The sequence below is a fragment of the Orussus abietinus genome, unplaced genomic scaffold (assembly GCF_000612105.2).
Source record: "Orussus abietinus isolate OABI.00-Male unplaced genomic scaffold, Oabi_2.0 scaffold54, whole genome shotgun sequence".
In the NCBI taxonomy this organism is placed as follows: Eukaryota; Metazoa; Arthropoda; class Insecta; order Hymenoptera; family Orussidae; genus Orussus; species Orussus abietinus.
In genome coordinates this window covers 358,911-374,784 of record NW_019394260.1, presented here as the reverse complement: position 1 = coordinate 374,784, position 15,874 = coordinate 358,911, and the positions used below count along the sequence as shown (strand labels likewise).

The 15,874-nt window shown below is 48.6% G+C and overlaps 4 protein-coding genes across 5 annotated transcripts; 2 read left to right on the top strand and 2 right to left on the bottom strand.

Moving 5' to 3' along the window:
* The first annotated feature begins 130 nt into the window (after nt 1-130).
* LOC105700799 (transmembrane protein 17B-like) lies at nt 131-1,401 on the top strand. Its single transcript, XM_012426968.2, has 4 exons — nt 131-403; nt 479-582; nt 739-852; nt 927-1,401. Exons 1-4 carry the CDS (start codon nt 316-318, stop codon nt 1,167-1,169), a joined length of 549 nt encoding a protein of 182 aa, XP_012282391.1. The 5' UTR covers nt 131-315; the 3' UTR covers nt 1,170-1,401.
* Nucleotides 1,187-2,481, bottom strand: LOC105700798 (glycolipid transfer protein). Its single transcript, XM_012426967.1, has 5 exons — nt 2,210-2,481; nt 2,079-2,134; nt 1,884-2,005; nt 1,669-1,819; nt 1,187-1,610 (listed from the first exon to the last, which is right to left on the bottom strand). The coding sequence occupies exons 1-5, from the start codon at nt 2,352-2,354 to the stop codon at nt 1,428-1,430; spliced, it is 657 nt and encodes a 218-aa protein (XP_012282390.1). The 5' UTR covers nt 2,355-2,481; the 3' UTR covers nt 1,187-1,427.
* Nucleotides 2,482-2,736: 255 nt separating this feature from the next.
* Nucleotides 2,737-6,113, top strand: LOC105700785 (serine/threonine-protein kinase fused). Of its 2 annotated transcripts, XM_012426941.1 has the most exons (9): nt 2,737-2,978; nt 3,065-3,178; nt 3,328-3,473; nt 3,551-3,730; nt 3,808-3,952; nt 4,032-4,225; nt 4,427-5,622; nt 5,694-5,878; nt 5,954-6,113. In XM_012426941.1, exons 1-9 carry the CDS (start codon nt 2,868-2,870, stop codon nt 6,020-6,022), a joined length of 2,340 nt encoding a protein of 779 aa, XP_012282364.1. In that variant the 5' UTR covers nt 2,737-2,867; the 3' UTR covers nt 6,023-6,113. The 2 variants fall into 2 exon arrangements, with proteins under 2 accessions (XP_012282364.1, XP_012282365.1); XM_012426942.1 differs by lacking the exon at nt 2,737-2,978 and having other exon boundaries at nt 3,150-3,249.
* A 301-nt stretch (nt 6,114-6,414) lies between these two features.
* LOC105700778 (zinc metalloproteinase nas-15) lies at nt 6,415-7,653 on the bottom strand. Its single transcript, XM_012426933.1, has 5 exons — nt 7,500-7,653; nt 7,249-7,428; nt 6,864-7,166; nt 6,641-6,774; nt 6,415-6,579 (listed from the first exon to the last, which is right to left on the bottom strand). The coding sequence occupies exons 1-5, from the start codon at nt 7,651-7,653 to the stop codon at nt 6,415-6,417; spliced, it is 936 nt and encodes a 311-aa protein (XP_012282356.1).
* Between the last annotated feature and the right edge of the window lie 8,221 nt (nt 7,654-15,874).

The following is a 15,874-nucleotide window of genomic DNA, read 5'->3' as shown; positions in this document are numbered from 1 at the left end:
CTAACGTAGGTTATGTATTCAACAGTAGATTAGACGTCCAATTGATAGAAAGATTTGTGAACCAGTTTCCACCTAGCGGCGCCACTATTCATCGTTTTCAGGTAATTACGTATATTTGTTTACAGTAAATTACTAAGTAGTTTACGTCACGAGTTTTGTACAGGATGTAATTTACATCGATAGGGAATTTTATGTTTCTACAGTTCTTGTTCCTGTTTCAAAATGCATGCGCTGATAAAATACAGTAAAATGCAATGCTGTTATCGCTGTTATGCATAAATTAATAATTGACGATGAGAGAAAAGTGAATGAAATATGTGGAAGACGTCTGTAACGAATGCTTCAGATCGTATATTTCCTGGTCTAGCTTATCATGACCGGAAAAAGGAATTTTATGATATCGGTACATTTTTTTTCTGTTAATAGAATGTGTATCGATGATGATTTCTGCTAATATAATAAGAGGATTTATTCATAGGCAACCAAATTATGTCCAGCCTTCCGTTACAAATGGCTTTGTACATCAATGTGTGGATGTTCCCATTTTGGTTTATAATAGCACTAGGTAGCTTAGATGTAAAGGTAACAATTTCTTAGCCTTTGAAATTTTTATTTAACATGTTGACTGTCAAAACAAATGACGAGTGTACAATCGTATAGCAGTTACCGGTTACCAGTGACCACCATGGCAGTTAACGTGTTAATTATACGTGTTGTAATGAATAACTCATTTTTCAGTATCACACATTATCAGATGTATACAAATTTATAACGGCAGCAGTATTATTCATCGTTTCTATACTGGAATGTGCTAGGCTATACCTGGGATATCTTGGGAATTTAGCAGAAAAAGTAATAGATTCAGTTATCTTGACCAGATATTTTGTACCTTTCAATGAATCTTCAAAAATGATTTAATATTTCAGATACCAGAATTGGCTAGTTTTTGGCTGGTATCGACATTGTTACAGTTTCCTTTGGAGTTGTTTTTAATGTTGGACAATGGTACAAAGCCCTTGCTTTGGGAGAAAATATCAAATGGAATAATGATGTCCCTCCTTGTAATTGAAATAGTTACTGGAACAATTGCATTAAAACGTTCCGCTGATCATCATGCTAAAAGATTTTACATGGCTCAATTATACGGCATAGATGACAAATTGGATTGAATAAGACTGCATTTCGATACTAGTAAAATATATATTTATTGACTCTTAAAGACTTTGGCTAAGGTAATAATTGTTTCATTATTACTTTTTTTTTACTAACCAAAACAGTAAGATCACAAACAACTTCTATTAAACATTAGTAGATAGTGCCATTCATGGTATAAGTGAATACTCTCACATATCTTTTGTACAAAATTATATGGCAACAAATTAAAGCACCTTGTAGTTTTAATTGACTATTCCTATAAAGCTTAAACATTATACTATGGCAATGCTATTAAGATTGTGCTGCTCATAGAATGAGTGTAAAACCATAACATTTTCTTTCAATCCAACAAGGAAGATCTCGATCTCGGACAGAATCTCATCGTCTTTATTGCCATGTCCATTAGCAAGAGCTAGGAGAAGCTGAGATCGTGTAGGCACCAAGCGAGACAGCAACTGCAATTAATTTTAAGATCTAAGTTCCTTCCATATACACAAAGCTATTTAAGCTTACGCCAAACAGTTGCTGGGCCATCCAACCGTGATATGGTTCTAAAGCCTCTTTGTACGATTTCTTAAGAAATGCTACCAAATCTTCGGTTGCCTTGTCAGCTTTATGATCTTCTATGATCTTCTCAAAGAATAACAGAATCATATGCAGTCCTCTGAAACATAATGTCGTTATATTATTTCCAAGTAAAAAAATTATATAAAATTATGCCTTGTTACCTTCTCAACCATAGTAAAGCATCAGTAGCTATTATAGTTTCTCCAGCAGCCTTTTCTAACAGAATCATGTCTTGCAGTGTATCGTGACTTTCACGATCCAGTGTATATTTTGTCGTGAGTTTCTAAAAGTACGATATAAAGCTTTAATATTTATATGTGACAATTAACTCAGGCAATGAACAAGTCTCTACTTACATCAATATTTCCCTGCATGTCATACTTGACAGGAGCAAATAATTTCCCAAATTTATCTAAAACGTTTAAATGCTTATCCTGTGATTGTAAGGGTTAGAAAATATCCACGTGACTTTGCAAATGACACTTACCGACCATGTGTACGACACCTCGAGAAGCCGTCAGAAATTCTTCAGTGGGAATCTTCCCTTCATGAATTTTGGGAAAAGGGAGAAAATTCTTCTCTTGAAGGTCCTCGTTCTCCCGATTGCGCACACCGCCGTTCGGCGCGGACATTTTCCTTTTGTGTCCCTTTGCGAATAGTTAATTGAGGTTAGAAAGATCTGATCTCGCAAGTTTCGAGTTCGCGATTCTTTCAAAATCCGTTATCAACAAATTATTCATGCTGTCAAATGAATGTATATATGGGACCGCGCTACGTCATACTCTGTATGTATTTATGTATGTACATTAAATCACAATAATGATTTTTCTATTTTGATTTTCCTGCTACGAATGCAGTGCCGCTTTGATAGAACCACATACATTATTTTTAACTTTACCAGAGATGAGTTGGGAGATTGCTCACGGGCAGAGTTGCGCGTCGCATCCTGTGCTGTCCGTGAGCAATCTCCCTACTCATCTCTGCTATGCGCGTTAGTCTATGGAGAAACTTGGTCAAGACCGCATGCGCAATCTCCAAGAAGCAACAAGTACGAGTCAAGTATTTGACAACACTTTTCGAAAATGTCTATTGGAGTTTCTAGGTGAGAATTAAAGAATTCGAAGAGAGAATCGAGAGACGGGAGCATGGAAAAGTACGAAGTACTCGGCCAGGTGGGCGAGGGCTCATTCGGGCAAGTCTACAAAGCAAAAAAGCGCTCAGACGGCGAGATAGTCGCGTTCAAAGTCATTAGAAAGGTGAGCAAAAGGAAGAAGCACGGCGGTTAATTCCATAGATTCCATATTTATAAATAGCGACAACTAATTCGATCTGACTTGCACAGCGTGGCCGCTCCGAGAAAGAGCTGAAGAGTTTACGCCAAGAATGTGAGATCCAGCGTCACCTCTGTCACCCTAACATCGTGCAGATGCTGGACTCCTTCGAAACCAAACACGAAGTAATTCAGATTAGCTAGCTGGATAGAAATTAAGTCATTAGTAGTGCCGGCACTTTTGGAGAATCTGGAGGGTACTTAATTTAGTAGCGCCAGAACTAAATACTGCTCGGTGTTCGAGCCTTTCAACAAAAGATTCGTATCATTTTCAGATCGTTGTTGTGACCGAATATGCGGACAAAGAATTGTATGAGATCTTGGGAAAGGCTGGACGTTTGTCGGAAGAAAGAGCTCAAGTGATTGCTTGCGATCTCGTCTCTGCTCTCTATTATTTACACTCGAACAGAGTGCTACATAGGTTTGGCATTTAATTAATAAGAAAATATTGCTTAAGCAATAAATTGCATTTCTTAGGTGATTTGATTTTAAATACAGGGATTTAAAGCCACAGAATGTACTGCTCGAGGCAAATGGGGTCGCAAAGTTATGTGACTTTGGATTTGCCCGTAGCATGAGCACAGGCACGCACGTTTTGACATCTATTAAAGGAACTCCTCTGTACATGGCACCAGAGTTGATCGAAGAACGTCCTTATGATCACAATGCCGATTTGTGGTACGTTTTGCATGGACACATTGCCTTAAAATGTGTTAAACATAAAGTAAAACTCTTACCATGAGCTTTCATTATAGGTCCTTGGGTTGTATAGTGTACGAATTAGTGGTGGGCACGCCACCTTTCCAAACAACTTCCATACTGCATTTAGTGAAACTCATACGTTGCGACCCGGTCAACTGGCCCGACTACATATCAGGGAGTTGCAAGAGTTTCCTGCAGGTCCCAGCAATTCCGTATTGAATCGATTAATGAACAACACTTTGAAGTATAACATATGATTAAACTTTTTAAAATTTAGGGCTTGTTGCAAAAAGATCCGTCTCAACGCCTAACCTGGCCCGAGCTTCTAGACCACCCTTTTGTAAAGGACCGTATCTTAACTGTTGGAGGCACAGCACCAACTCCGTTTACGACACCGTTATCAGCTAGTCAAGCCCGAGCTAAGCAACAACAGTTGCAGAGCTTGTCGATGCATTCGACAAGTCGTTCCAAGTGAGCAACTTCCTTTTTCTGAATATACCATAAGACTTTGATTTATTTACTGTATGTGTTCAGTATGACTCTTCACCCACTGCCTAAGAACACTAGCAGTGTTGTAGTTCCACCTATGGCAATCTTTCTCATCTATTCTCATCGATGCATGTCCTAAAGATGACGTTACCTAATGGTACTAGACATTTTTTCTCAACGTAGAGTCTTAGAGAAGGCGGTCCAAAAGATTCAGGACCAAGAACGGAAGCTACGAGAGCAGCGTCACCGAAACTGCATGTCCCAGCCCCGTTACCCCATGACCCACGGTTTTTGCCAGTACCAGCCAAGTCAGCAATGCCGCATCCTGCGCCACAGCGAACCCAGTGGAACCGACTCCAGTGCAAGCGTCGACGTACTTCTAGGAAATCTCAGCCTGAGAGCTTCCTTGCGGAGCGACCTGCTAGCAGCTGATCACGCTCTCTGCCAAAGCGACTGCCCTAACAACGGATCCTTCCGGAACAAACCGAGCAACGAGGGATATAACATGCAGCGGGCAGAGTCGCAGCAGCACGAAGAGGTCATTAAGCGCCGTGGAGAGGACCTGGTGAACACACCGGTGAACGGCCAGGGAGACGGAGCGAACATTCCGCAGCCTCCAGGGACATCTCCCGTCACCGAGGGACGTCGTGGCGACGGGGACTGCAAGAAAAGCCGACTGAGCATGGACTACGAGCTCGAGTTTGGAAATTCCGAGAAGCAAACGAGATTGCCCGACTGGGACCCCAAGGCTGTAGAGAGGCCGATAGAGAACGAGGAGTGGGTGGCCTTTCTTCAGCGCTCCATGGAGGAGGTCATGGAGGGCGAAGTGGGCTCCCTGCTCCAGCAGAACTGCGTTTCCGTTTTCGTTTCACCTCTAAGAAATCCCGCTGCGGGGTGTAGAGTCGTCGAGTACGTCGCTTGTCTGCTCTCGCTCCCTTTCGTCGTTTCCGTCAGCCGTAAGGACCTGGACAAGATAGAAAGGGTGTATCTGGATGTCAGGGTGGTGCCGAACCTGGTCTACGCGATGAAACTGTTGATGACGGAGCGCAGCGATGCGGACGTCGGCACGGGTACCGGTTCCGGAAGTGATCTCGGCGCTAGGTCGGCCTCGACTCTGTCTGCTGATGAATTGCAAGCCCTGGAGTGCGCGATGCTCCTTCTGTGCAGACTGGTATACGTTAACGAGCAGTTCCTCACGCAGTTCTGCGACGCCGTCTACATAGTCAGCGGCATGCCGCTTCTGCAGCAACTCCTCACCCTCGAGAAGAGGAAAGCCAGAGTCGTCGCCGATCTCGTCGCGATCCTGAATAACATTTTGCGCTCCCAGCCGGAGAACGCGGAGTTAGTTGAGCGGGTCATACTCCGCTCCAAGACTCCAGGTGAGTGTTGGTAGAGCCGGAAACTGGACCTCGATGACGAGTACCACTAAGGACATTTCTTCGTGATCAAGGGGGAGGCGTCGAGTTGCTTAGCAAGTTGCTGACCCACCGTCAAAGCGTCCTGCGAGCTAGGGCCTGTACCCTGGCCAGACTCCTAGGGAGGTTCTGCTGCAGAGCTCTTCAACAAGTCTGGGGCAGACCTCTGAGGAACCTCCTGGAAGCGCTCACTCTGGATGACGATGGCAACGTCAGACACGTAAGACTGCAAGTTTCTGCATGCTGAGTAGCTTCGCCACGAATGGTCTCTTTTATCACCGTGAGGGGTTTTCAGGCCGCCGAGGATGCCGTTGGGGAATTGAAGCAGCTCTTGTACTACAATCAACAGAGTCCTGCTGGGTAGACTTGGCGAAAGGAGTACACCAGTGCCTTCGGGATAAGGAAAGATATCGCGATACTCATATTTTTATACCTACGTTATGGCACCGTTAATAAATTGTGACGTGTTTTATGCGTCGCTGGCCAACTTTAATTCCACCTCTCGTGAAGTGCGCCCGCTGTGATTTCGATATTTACAACCAAGGGTTGTTCTACGTTCCACCGTCTTTGGATTTATTTTCTCTGAATGCGGCGTTAGAGGATGTTGAGATGTCCTGGAAAATGGCGGAAGAACGTGACGCGGGTAGAAGAGAGTCGTCGGAACTTTTTACATGTTTTAAGGTCGAGAATAGTTGTGGTCAACTCGTTATTAGAGGTTGAGGACGGCAGTCGGTACTGTTCTATTTATTCTACATGTTAATTGAAAATCCAATCGATCACTTCGTTCTCAATGGAGTCACTATTGCTCTGACTGTCCGATTTGCGTTTGCGGCACTCCTGTTTGTACATCATCTCCAGCTTCGCCATGTCCTTCTTGCTCAATCCGTCACGCTGCCCAAGTTGCGCCTCATCCTCCTTTTTCTAGAAATGGGATTTCCTTTGCTTAACCGCTACCCAACTAAACCATGTACTAAGAACTTACGGTCGGTGAAATCGTCGGCTCGCCGTTTTTCGAGAACGCATGGGTACTGTAGTGCATCACGCTGTTATAGTCGTAGCCAACACCGTAGTCAGTGATAGTGCGGTTATCATACTTATTGAAGTTGTGCTCTTTGCCTGGAAGGCAAACAGGACGAAATGTCAGAAACTTAACCATATGTTCTACAGTAGGAAGGTGAACCAGAGACCGCAAAAGGAAGCCTTACCTTCCTTGATGTTCTCCCAATGGATCTGGATCCAATCGTCCCGGTCACTGGCACTTTGCTGATGGTAGAACCCCAAAGCGTGCAAGAATTCATGAATGACCACCCCATGACGGAGGCATCCAGGGTTCTGAAGGTTCAACACCTGGCCTTGTCCATGGCGACCCACCAGAGACCAGCATCCAGATTTGGACCCCTGGACGATCACGTAATCTTGATCCGTTTCCTTGTACTTCCTAAAGCGCAGACAAGTCAACTTGTGGTAATCCTCAATGGCGCCATTGATCACCGAGATGTCCTTTTCGTCTGCACCATAGATAGGAAGAGAGAAGATTTAGTAAGGAGCCTCAAGTGTCGGTGCAAGTAGAAGAAAAGAGGATCGCCGTACCGAAGTCCTTCTCCTGGATGTAATAGGGCACGACACCTTCCGGCCATCTAGCTGTCTCGTTCAAAAGCCCGTTCTTCGAGAAAGGACTGTCCGGATGGAACATGATGTCGCCCTCATCGAGTCCACTCAGTTCCCAGAGATTGCCCTTCTCGCTCGGCGTCCAGGACCTCAAACGCTCCGCTGGAGCGGATTTCATCGATCAACTCGTGAATCGGTCCAAGGACCTAACGCTACTCCATCTCACCCCTTACCGACTTTCTCGTGGTCATAGTTCTCGGCGAAGACACCTCTGTACTTCGGTTCAGGAGGGACCACAACGCCCTGAGCCCCACGTCGAGTCCTCGCCGGGGAAGCTCCACTCGCGGCGACTCCGAGCACCAGCAACAGGAACTCACGGGAAACCATGGCGATTAGTGGCGTGGCAGGAAGAAAAATAGGAAGAACAGTATACTTCGGACCTCCCCCGAATATATATACCCAGCAACCGAGCTTATCTTCTTAGGATTTCCTTGCAGATATGTTAAGTGGCGCGTTATCACTCGGCAACGCGCCACGAATGCCTAATTTCGTATCCTGGCCCCTGTCACCTGTCCGCACCACCGAAACAAACAGAAGCTCGATTTCGTCGAGAAGCGATTGCAACCATTCGTATGATTTCCCGAGGAGGCGACAGCTCCCTTATCGGGGAACGCCAAAGCGGTATCGCGACGATAAGTCGGAGCTATCTGCCAGGTCCGGCCGAAATGTCGACACGCGATGGTATCGCAATTGCGGGCGACTTAATCAGATGTCATTCGTCAATTCATCTGGCTTAGTGAAATCTCTTAATTAGATCAGGTTCTCGCTTAAGGAACGGATAATCGGCCCGGTTGGAATCTCTGGAAAGTGGAGGCGCCCAATCTCGCCTTGGCTCGGCATCCGGCCTGGGGTCTCTTCTGGGGTTCCTGGGAGTCCCCTGGACCCCCTTGGACTCCTCTGAGCCCCCCTTAGACCCCCCGGAGCCCCAGGGCCGAGCATGTGGGTCAAAACGACCCGGTAGCCGACAGCCGCGTAATGCGGACTATCAGCCTTATCTCCGTATCTTTACGAGGCGCTCGCCTGGTTCGCCTCATTCGGCTCTTTCACCGATTCGTCTCGGCATTGTGCCGTTCAGGAATTTCGTTCCTCGGGGCCAGGTCTCGATACCGACACTCCCTCTTCCTCTGGGAGGATAGGAGAGAGAAACGGTCCACGGGAATGGACGGTGCCCTATGGTTCTCGCAAATCGGAAGATACAGAGGTTCATTATGACCAACAATGGGGAGCATTTCGACGGGGCTGGTGGACCATCCTGGGATTCTGATTAGGATGCCGATAGGAAGGAAGACAGAAATAAACCCTGGAAAATAAACAGTGCCCTATGTAGCAGATTCGAAGATACGGAGGTGGAATTTTTATGGGAAGCGCTTCGGGATGCTGTTGGCGGATCATCCTAACTGGGACGACGTTGGAGAGGACAGTATCAGGACTCTGAGGAACGACTAGAAAATCCGTTCCTGGCAGCGCAGAAGGTGGAATCCCTCGTGCCGTTTTCCTGGCGGAGCCTTCAGATCGACACCGGACAGCGGTTTCGGGCGCGTTAGACACGGAAGCGCGTTAGAAGCCCTATGGAGCAAATTTGAAGATATGGAGGTGGAATTTTATTGGGAAGCGCTTCGGGATGCTGTTGGCGGATCATCCTAACTGGGACTACTAGGAGAAATGAGATTTCTGGGACGACGTTCGTGAAGACGGTATCACGACTCTGAGGAGCGACTAGAAAATCCGTTCCCGGCAGCGCAGAAGATGGAATCCGTCGTGCCGTTTTCCTGGCGGTGCCTCCAGACCGACACCGGACAGCGGTTTCGGGCGCGTTAGAAACGGCGATAGAGAGAACCGGCATCGCGGAGGCTCGGCCCAGCTGCGGAGGTGGAGGCGTCGAGGGAAGGAATCGACATGGCCGAGGCCAACGACCGTGCCGTTCCAGATTCGGCGGTAGCGATCCTCGTAGCCTAAATTCTAACCGGACTCGCCATGGAACCGCGAGAGAGCCTCGATCTCCTACGCTTCTCCGAGAGGAGACCAATAGGCTTTTCGCCTCATCCGCGGTGCAGATCCGGGGTTTACCGGTCCTGGGCGGAATCTGCAGGGGAATTTCGACCTCTCCCGCAAGGCCAAACCTGGGGCACTATTCGCCAGGACCTCGAGACTCGATGGTCCCCTCTGGGCGGCGTTTCAATCGTCCCTGTTCCATTTAACTCCGACGAGAGATGATCCCCGTCGAGAACTTCTTGCGGAACGTGGGTCAACGATCGCCGAAAGCTTCGGGCGATAGATAGAATAGAAGTGCCCATTAGTTAGTAGAACTTAACGGAACGTAGGAGATTGCAGAAACCTCCGATGGTCCGGGGTCGCGCCTCCAGCTGTTACGATCTATGCCAGGATGCAGCGCGGAGGCCCTTGACGCCTAGCCACGAGCTTTTACACGAATTGGCCGTGCGCATCCGCGCTTGACGTCGCCTCAAGTCCTACTTCTATGTCAATGACTCGTGTCGAGAGTCAAACGATTCGGCCGAGAGAAAGAGAGAGTCGATCGCGAGGAAGAGCCACCTGGGGAAGGAGCCTTTCTGGTCTTTCTCCTTCGCGTTTCGAGGATTCACGCGCCGACTCTCCGGGTATTTCCGGCGCCCTTGAACGTCGATCCTCTCGGTTCCCTGCCTTTGTTTCGTTTAGGCAACGTCTCGACGGTTCTTTCTCTTCGTGGCCGAACCTTTGTTGGATCCAGAATCGCGGATTTTATATGCTCGAGGTAGAATCGCCCGGCTTTTGCCAATTTCGGTGCACCGTCCGGTCGAGCGGGAGGTGGAATCCAGACGAGCGATACGGAGGTGTGCTGCGGGTATTTTTAGCGGCACAACAGTTAACCTCTTTACCCTGCTTTACGATCCTCTCGGTGCGCTTTTGCATCGCGGGTCCACCGACGCCTCTCTCTTTTTTCCTCGGTACTTATTTCAGTTACGAATCCCAGGCGTCCCTTAGAAACCCGCTCCGAAACCGCGCGACCAAATCCCAGTGGTACCTTCTGTCGGAGGACCATTGGATAAGATGTTAATACGTTATCGACGTCAAAAGAGCATGATTGCAGAAAATTAATAAACTTATCGTTGGCAAAAGACAACCGAACCAGTCGCAATTGTCGTAACCAAGCCGGACTCAACGGCGATCTCGTCGAAGTGACCTCGTCAGTCATTCGATGGAAATTAATGGTTGAAATGAAAATACCGGAATTTAATCGTTGAGGTCAAAACAATGAAAATCGATTGTTAATGTCAAAACTCCCCCGCCACGCGGCCAGAAAAAAAATGGATAACGTAAAATCGTCCGAAAGAGGTGCATCGGCATCGAGGAGGACTTCCCCGGGCAAGAGGTCGATCTTGAACGACTGCCACCCCGGATGAGCGGGTCAAGAGGTGATTTCCTGGTCCAAAGGTGCAACCGAGACCGCAGAAGACGCATCTTGGGATCGTCAAATGCATGTGGGAGTGCGGGAGCCGAAATCGTTGGATTTCCGAGGGCCCCTTGGTCAGGGGCCCAGGGCCCAGCGCGGAGAATCGCCGGGCCCCGCGTGAACCACTGACCCACTGGGACCACTCGGGACCACTCGGGACCAGCGGGACCAGCGAGACCAGCTGGGACCGTCCTGATGTATTTCGGTAGTGAGTGAACTGGGCGAGCGGCGCCGGACCTTCGCGGGTCGTTGACCTCTTCCCTCCCGGCCCACCGCCCCTCTTCCATTTCGCGTCCTCCGCGGCCGCCCCTTCCTCTCCTTGCCACACTTCTCTCCTCCACTTTCGAGAAGCAGTCCACTGTGTGGTACCGAGGCCCGGGACGGCGCTCTATCGATATTCGATATATCGACACGTCCAACGGGAGAGATTCGGCGGAGCGTAGGTCCGGATTCGGCTGATTAAAAATTTTCTCCACCGCCGTACACCGTTTAAATTTCAATATAACAAAGGGAGCATTTAACGAGACATGTGCCTGACGTGTACACAAGTAGATGCGTGAATTAAATGATTTTTTACGCACTTTTGCCGTTGCGTACCCGAGAGGAGAATAATGGACTAGTCGTTTGGGCGAGGAGAACCGAGGAGACTTTTTTTTTTGGAGCGGTGGGACCGATTGGGGGGAGGAGGGAAATTTAGGGGACCGCTTCGATGGCGACTCGTTTTGGGGACCAGGGACCAGGGACCAGGCCCGAGCGACTGCAATCGGAGAACGCAACGTGTGCCGAACCTAAGAACCGGAACCCTCCCGGGACCGTTAGAAAGGATACTCCGGGATCCGTCGCGGTGTCGAATAGGCCCGGGTTTAAAAAAAGAAAACCAGCTCGACTATCGCCATTTCTCCGATCGAACGGCGTCGAAATCGCGCAGACCCGAAATGTCCGTAACGGCACCTCGTCTGGGCCTCTACTCTTCGGGTCCTCCGACTCGATCGTTTACTTAGTCTTAGCTCGATCGGTCACCGACTTCGATCGAGACTTTGAAGCGCCCCGAAAGGGTATTGTCCATGGGATGTCGCACGTTTTAAATAAGAGCTAGAAATCGTATGAGAAATGAAGCGAGATAAAAATGAAAAGGAGCCTTATATATTGAGAAATCCTGTCAAAAGTACCTGCCTTTTCTAGTTGAGGTTTTGGATAGGAGCCTCCAATGTTGAATATGGGAAAACCCGGTGAAATCACCAAGAATCGATAGAAACTGATATTTTTGTGCCGAACGCTATCACTGAAGGCGTATCGTCCGAGCCCGATGACTTGGAAATCCCTGAAGATCGCTCGACACTACCGATATTTTATTATTGATATTTTTGTGCCGAGAGTCATTGCTAAATATGCCGTTTGTTATTGGAAATGGCCCTTTTGACGTATTTCGAAGGAAGAGCCTAGGAATAAAAGCCCAGGACCAGTGGAAGTGTCAGAGGATACTCGGGCGTATCGTTCGAATCTGACGACCAACAAATCACTAAAAATCATTAGAAATTCCCAAAAGTCATTACTAGGATGCATTGCGATTTTTCCGTATTTCGTGGGAAGAGTCTAGGAATAAAAGACCTGGACCAGTCGAAGTGTCAGAGGACATTCGAGCGCATCGTTTGCATATGACGACCGACAAATCGCTAAAAATCATTAGAAATTCCCGAAAGTCATTACTGGGATGCATTACGATTTTGCCGTATTTCGTGGGAAGAGCCTAGGAATAAAAGCCCAGGACCAGTGGAAGTGTCAGAGGATACTCGGGCGTATCGTTCGAATCTGACGACCAACAAATCACTCAAAATCATTAGAAACTCCCAAAAGTCATTACTAGAATGCATTGTGATTTTGCCGTATTTCGAGGGAAGAGCCTAGGAATAAAAGCCCTGGACCAGTCGAAGTGTCAGAGGACACTCGAGCGTATCGTTTGCATATGACGACCGACAAATCGCTAAAAATCATTAGAAATTCCCAAAAGTCATTATTGGGATGCATTGCGATTTTGCCGTATTTCGAGGGAAGAGCCTAGGAATAAAAGACCTGGGCCAGTCAAAGTGTCAGGGGACACTCGAGAGTATCGTCCGAGGCTGGCGACTCGCAACCGGCTCGGCCCTTGCCGGTGGCGCCTCTCGCGCCACTCGCGCCACTCACGGCGCTCGCGGTCATGCACCTGCGAGAGTGAAAGTGTCCTCCGTCCCATCTAGAGCGTCCTCCGTCTACCTTCGCCCACCTCCATCCATCCTCCACCCTCACCACCCACCTCCCGCCTCCCACCGCCGAGTTCGTTGGCGCCCGCGAAGTTCGCCGATCTTAAGCGAGAGCAGCGAACGGGACGACCCGGACTCGTCCTTCTTTTTGCGCTCGGCGGGAGAATCAACATGTTCTTTTTTTTTTATTAAATAGGATGCCGCCCTTTATTCCACTTCCTCTATGCCTCGAGTTCTCCACAGAGAATTCTCGTATTCCCCGTACGATCCGAGGCGCCTGGGTCGAATAAACGAGATATCAACTATATAATCGGTGCGGGTACTTGGCGCGAAAGTCTACCGAGATTTTTGTCCCGTTTCGGGTCGCTCTTACCCGCAAAGAAGGTAGAGAAGGGAGAAGAGAGTTTGGATCTTTTCTTTCACCAGTGGGTCTTTTTTCCTGGCTAATTTTGGAGCAATTTGGAGAACCCTTTTTCGACAATTGCTCGGTACGTAGTACGGAGCAATGGGCCCGCTTTCAATGGGAGGTTCCTTCCGATGAGAGCCCCTGACCGGTCGACCGCCTCGGGCGGTCGGTTGACTTTTGCCCGGCACTTCATTAGCATAAATTCGAATTAGAAATTTCGATAATAGACAATATCGCGAGCGCGGCGTCCCGAGGAGAGGAGGCCAGGAAAGCACGGACTTTCGAGTACGTCGACCCGAGGAGACCGGCCGAACACCCTTTCTACCGATGGTCGATCCTCCGGTCCGCGATCTGGTCTCTCCGAGTCTTGCCGAGAAAATCCAGGAAACTACTCATTTCAAAGGACGTATATCTTCTCCGGAATGCCGGCTTCGCGAGCCACGGCTCGCCGAAATGCCGAAATGAGGCAATCGCCTCTAGAAGCCTCGGAGAAGAGGTCTGGAAATGGAAGGGCAGCCGATCGGAGCCGCTCCTTCTGGAGGATATACGCACTTTGCGGCCATTTTGGATAGGAACGAGGGCGCACATTGGCCTCGCGAAGGGACGACAAACTCCCGGAAGACCCTCCAGACCGAGGGATGTACCTTAGAGACAAGGGGAGAGAGAAAATCGACCGTATGCGAGGATCGCTCATCGGACCGGTTTCGCAAGAGAGATGAAATTTGCAATTTGAGCGCCGCTGGCCCGGCCCCCCAAAGGCCGCAGCCGATTTCTCTCGCGATGGCCCCCCTAGTTCGGCATACTCCCAGAAGACTCCGAGAAACTTTCTTCGGTGGCTTTTCCGTCGTCGAAATTCACACGGGCCCGATCCCGTCTTTCTCTCGGGGAGATAACCGAAACTCGGTTCGCTGGCCTTCTTTCGCCAGAAAAGGCGAAGAAAACCGCGCAAACCGTCCGACCTCGGGGTAGCTCTCGAATCGAGGCCTTCCTCGACGTCTTATCGTCTAACCTTGGTTAAATTCAGGCAAAACGCCCCTCCTGTTCCCTTGCATTAAACGCAAATCCCGGTAATTGAGACGGAAGGGAAATCTGGACTTCGATCGCAAACCGAACTCTACCTTGTAGGAATTTAAAGGGATTTTTCTACGGGGCAAAATGGCCGATCAGGACCCAGGGGAAGGGTAAAGGTTTCGCAGGAGAATCGTCAGTGGCGTAACGCCGATTTTATAATTCCCGAGAAGGTTCGTCGACCTGTCTGTGTTCTCCAGGGGGGGTACCAAACTCGGTCGAAGCTACGCTTTGGGCCCTGTGTGTGCGTGCAATAATGTATTCCGACATCGAGAACGGACAAATTGGTAGTTTGGTGGGGTAGGCCCAGGTCCGCTCTCTAGAGCTCGACTAAACGGTCGTAGGATAAGGACAAAGCTATACGGACGGAAGGAGCTGGAAGGGGAAAGAGAGAGAGTGCGCGTATGTACTCACATGTACGAGTACATATGCGCATGCACATGGCTGCTTGCGGGTGTATTACGTGTACACGTGCGTGTACGTGCACGTGAAAGAGACGCGCCTACGAGTTCTCCAGAGGTTCTCGAGCGGGGACCAGTGACGTCAACGAGCGTTCTCTCGGATGGGCCAATGATCCTGCCAGGGTATCTAGAAGCGTTGCTCCAGAAATTCGACACCATTCGAAATTTGGATTCCCGGCTAAGATTTCGAGACGCAGCCCGGTTTCCGGCGGTCCGGCATCGAGAATTCCACGGCGGGCTCGTAAAACCTGGGCCGATGTTCTTCTTTCTTTTTTTCTTTTCTCTCTTCTTCTTACCTAAGTGTCCAGACAGGATGCAATCCTTTCTTTCAGCCGAGAATACGTTTTCGACGCCTTTCGAACGCGAAGACCAGGTAGAGGGATTGAATTTTGGATATCGAAATGCCTAGGAAGGACGTCCAATAGCCGCGACTTGTTCTCTTTTCTTTTTTCTCTTCTTCTTACCTAAGTGTCAAGATAGGATGCAATCCTTTCTTTCGGCCGAGAATACGTTGCAGGTTTTCGACGCCTTTCGGACGCGAAGACCAGGTAGAAGGATCGAATTTTGGATATTGAAATGCCTAGGAAGGACGTCCAATGGCCGCGACTTGTTTTCTTTTTTTTTTCTCTTCTTCTTACTTAAGTGTCAAGATAGGATGCAATCCTTTCTTTCAGCCGAGAATACGTTGCAGGTTTTCGACGCCTTTCGGACGCGAAGACCAGGTAGAGGGATCGAATTTTGGATATTGAAATGCCTAGGAAGGACGTCCAATAGTCGCGACTTGTTCTCTTTTTTTTTCTCTTCTTCTTACCTAAGTGTCAAGATAGAATGCAATCCTTTCTTTCAGCCGAGAATACGTTGCAGGTTTTTGACGCCTTTCGGACGCGAAGATCAGGTAGAGGGATCGAATTTTGGATGTTGAAATGCC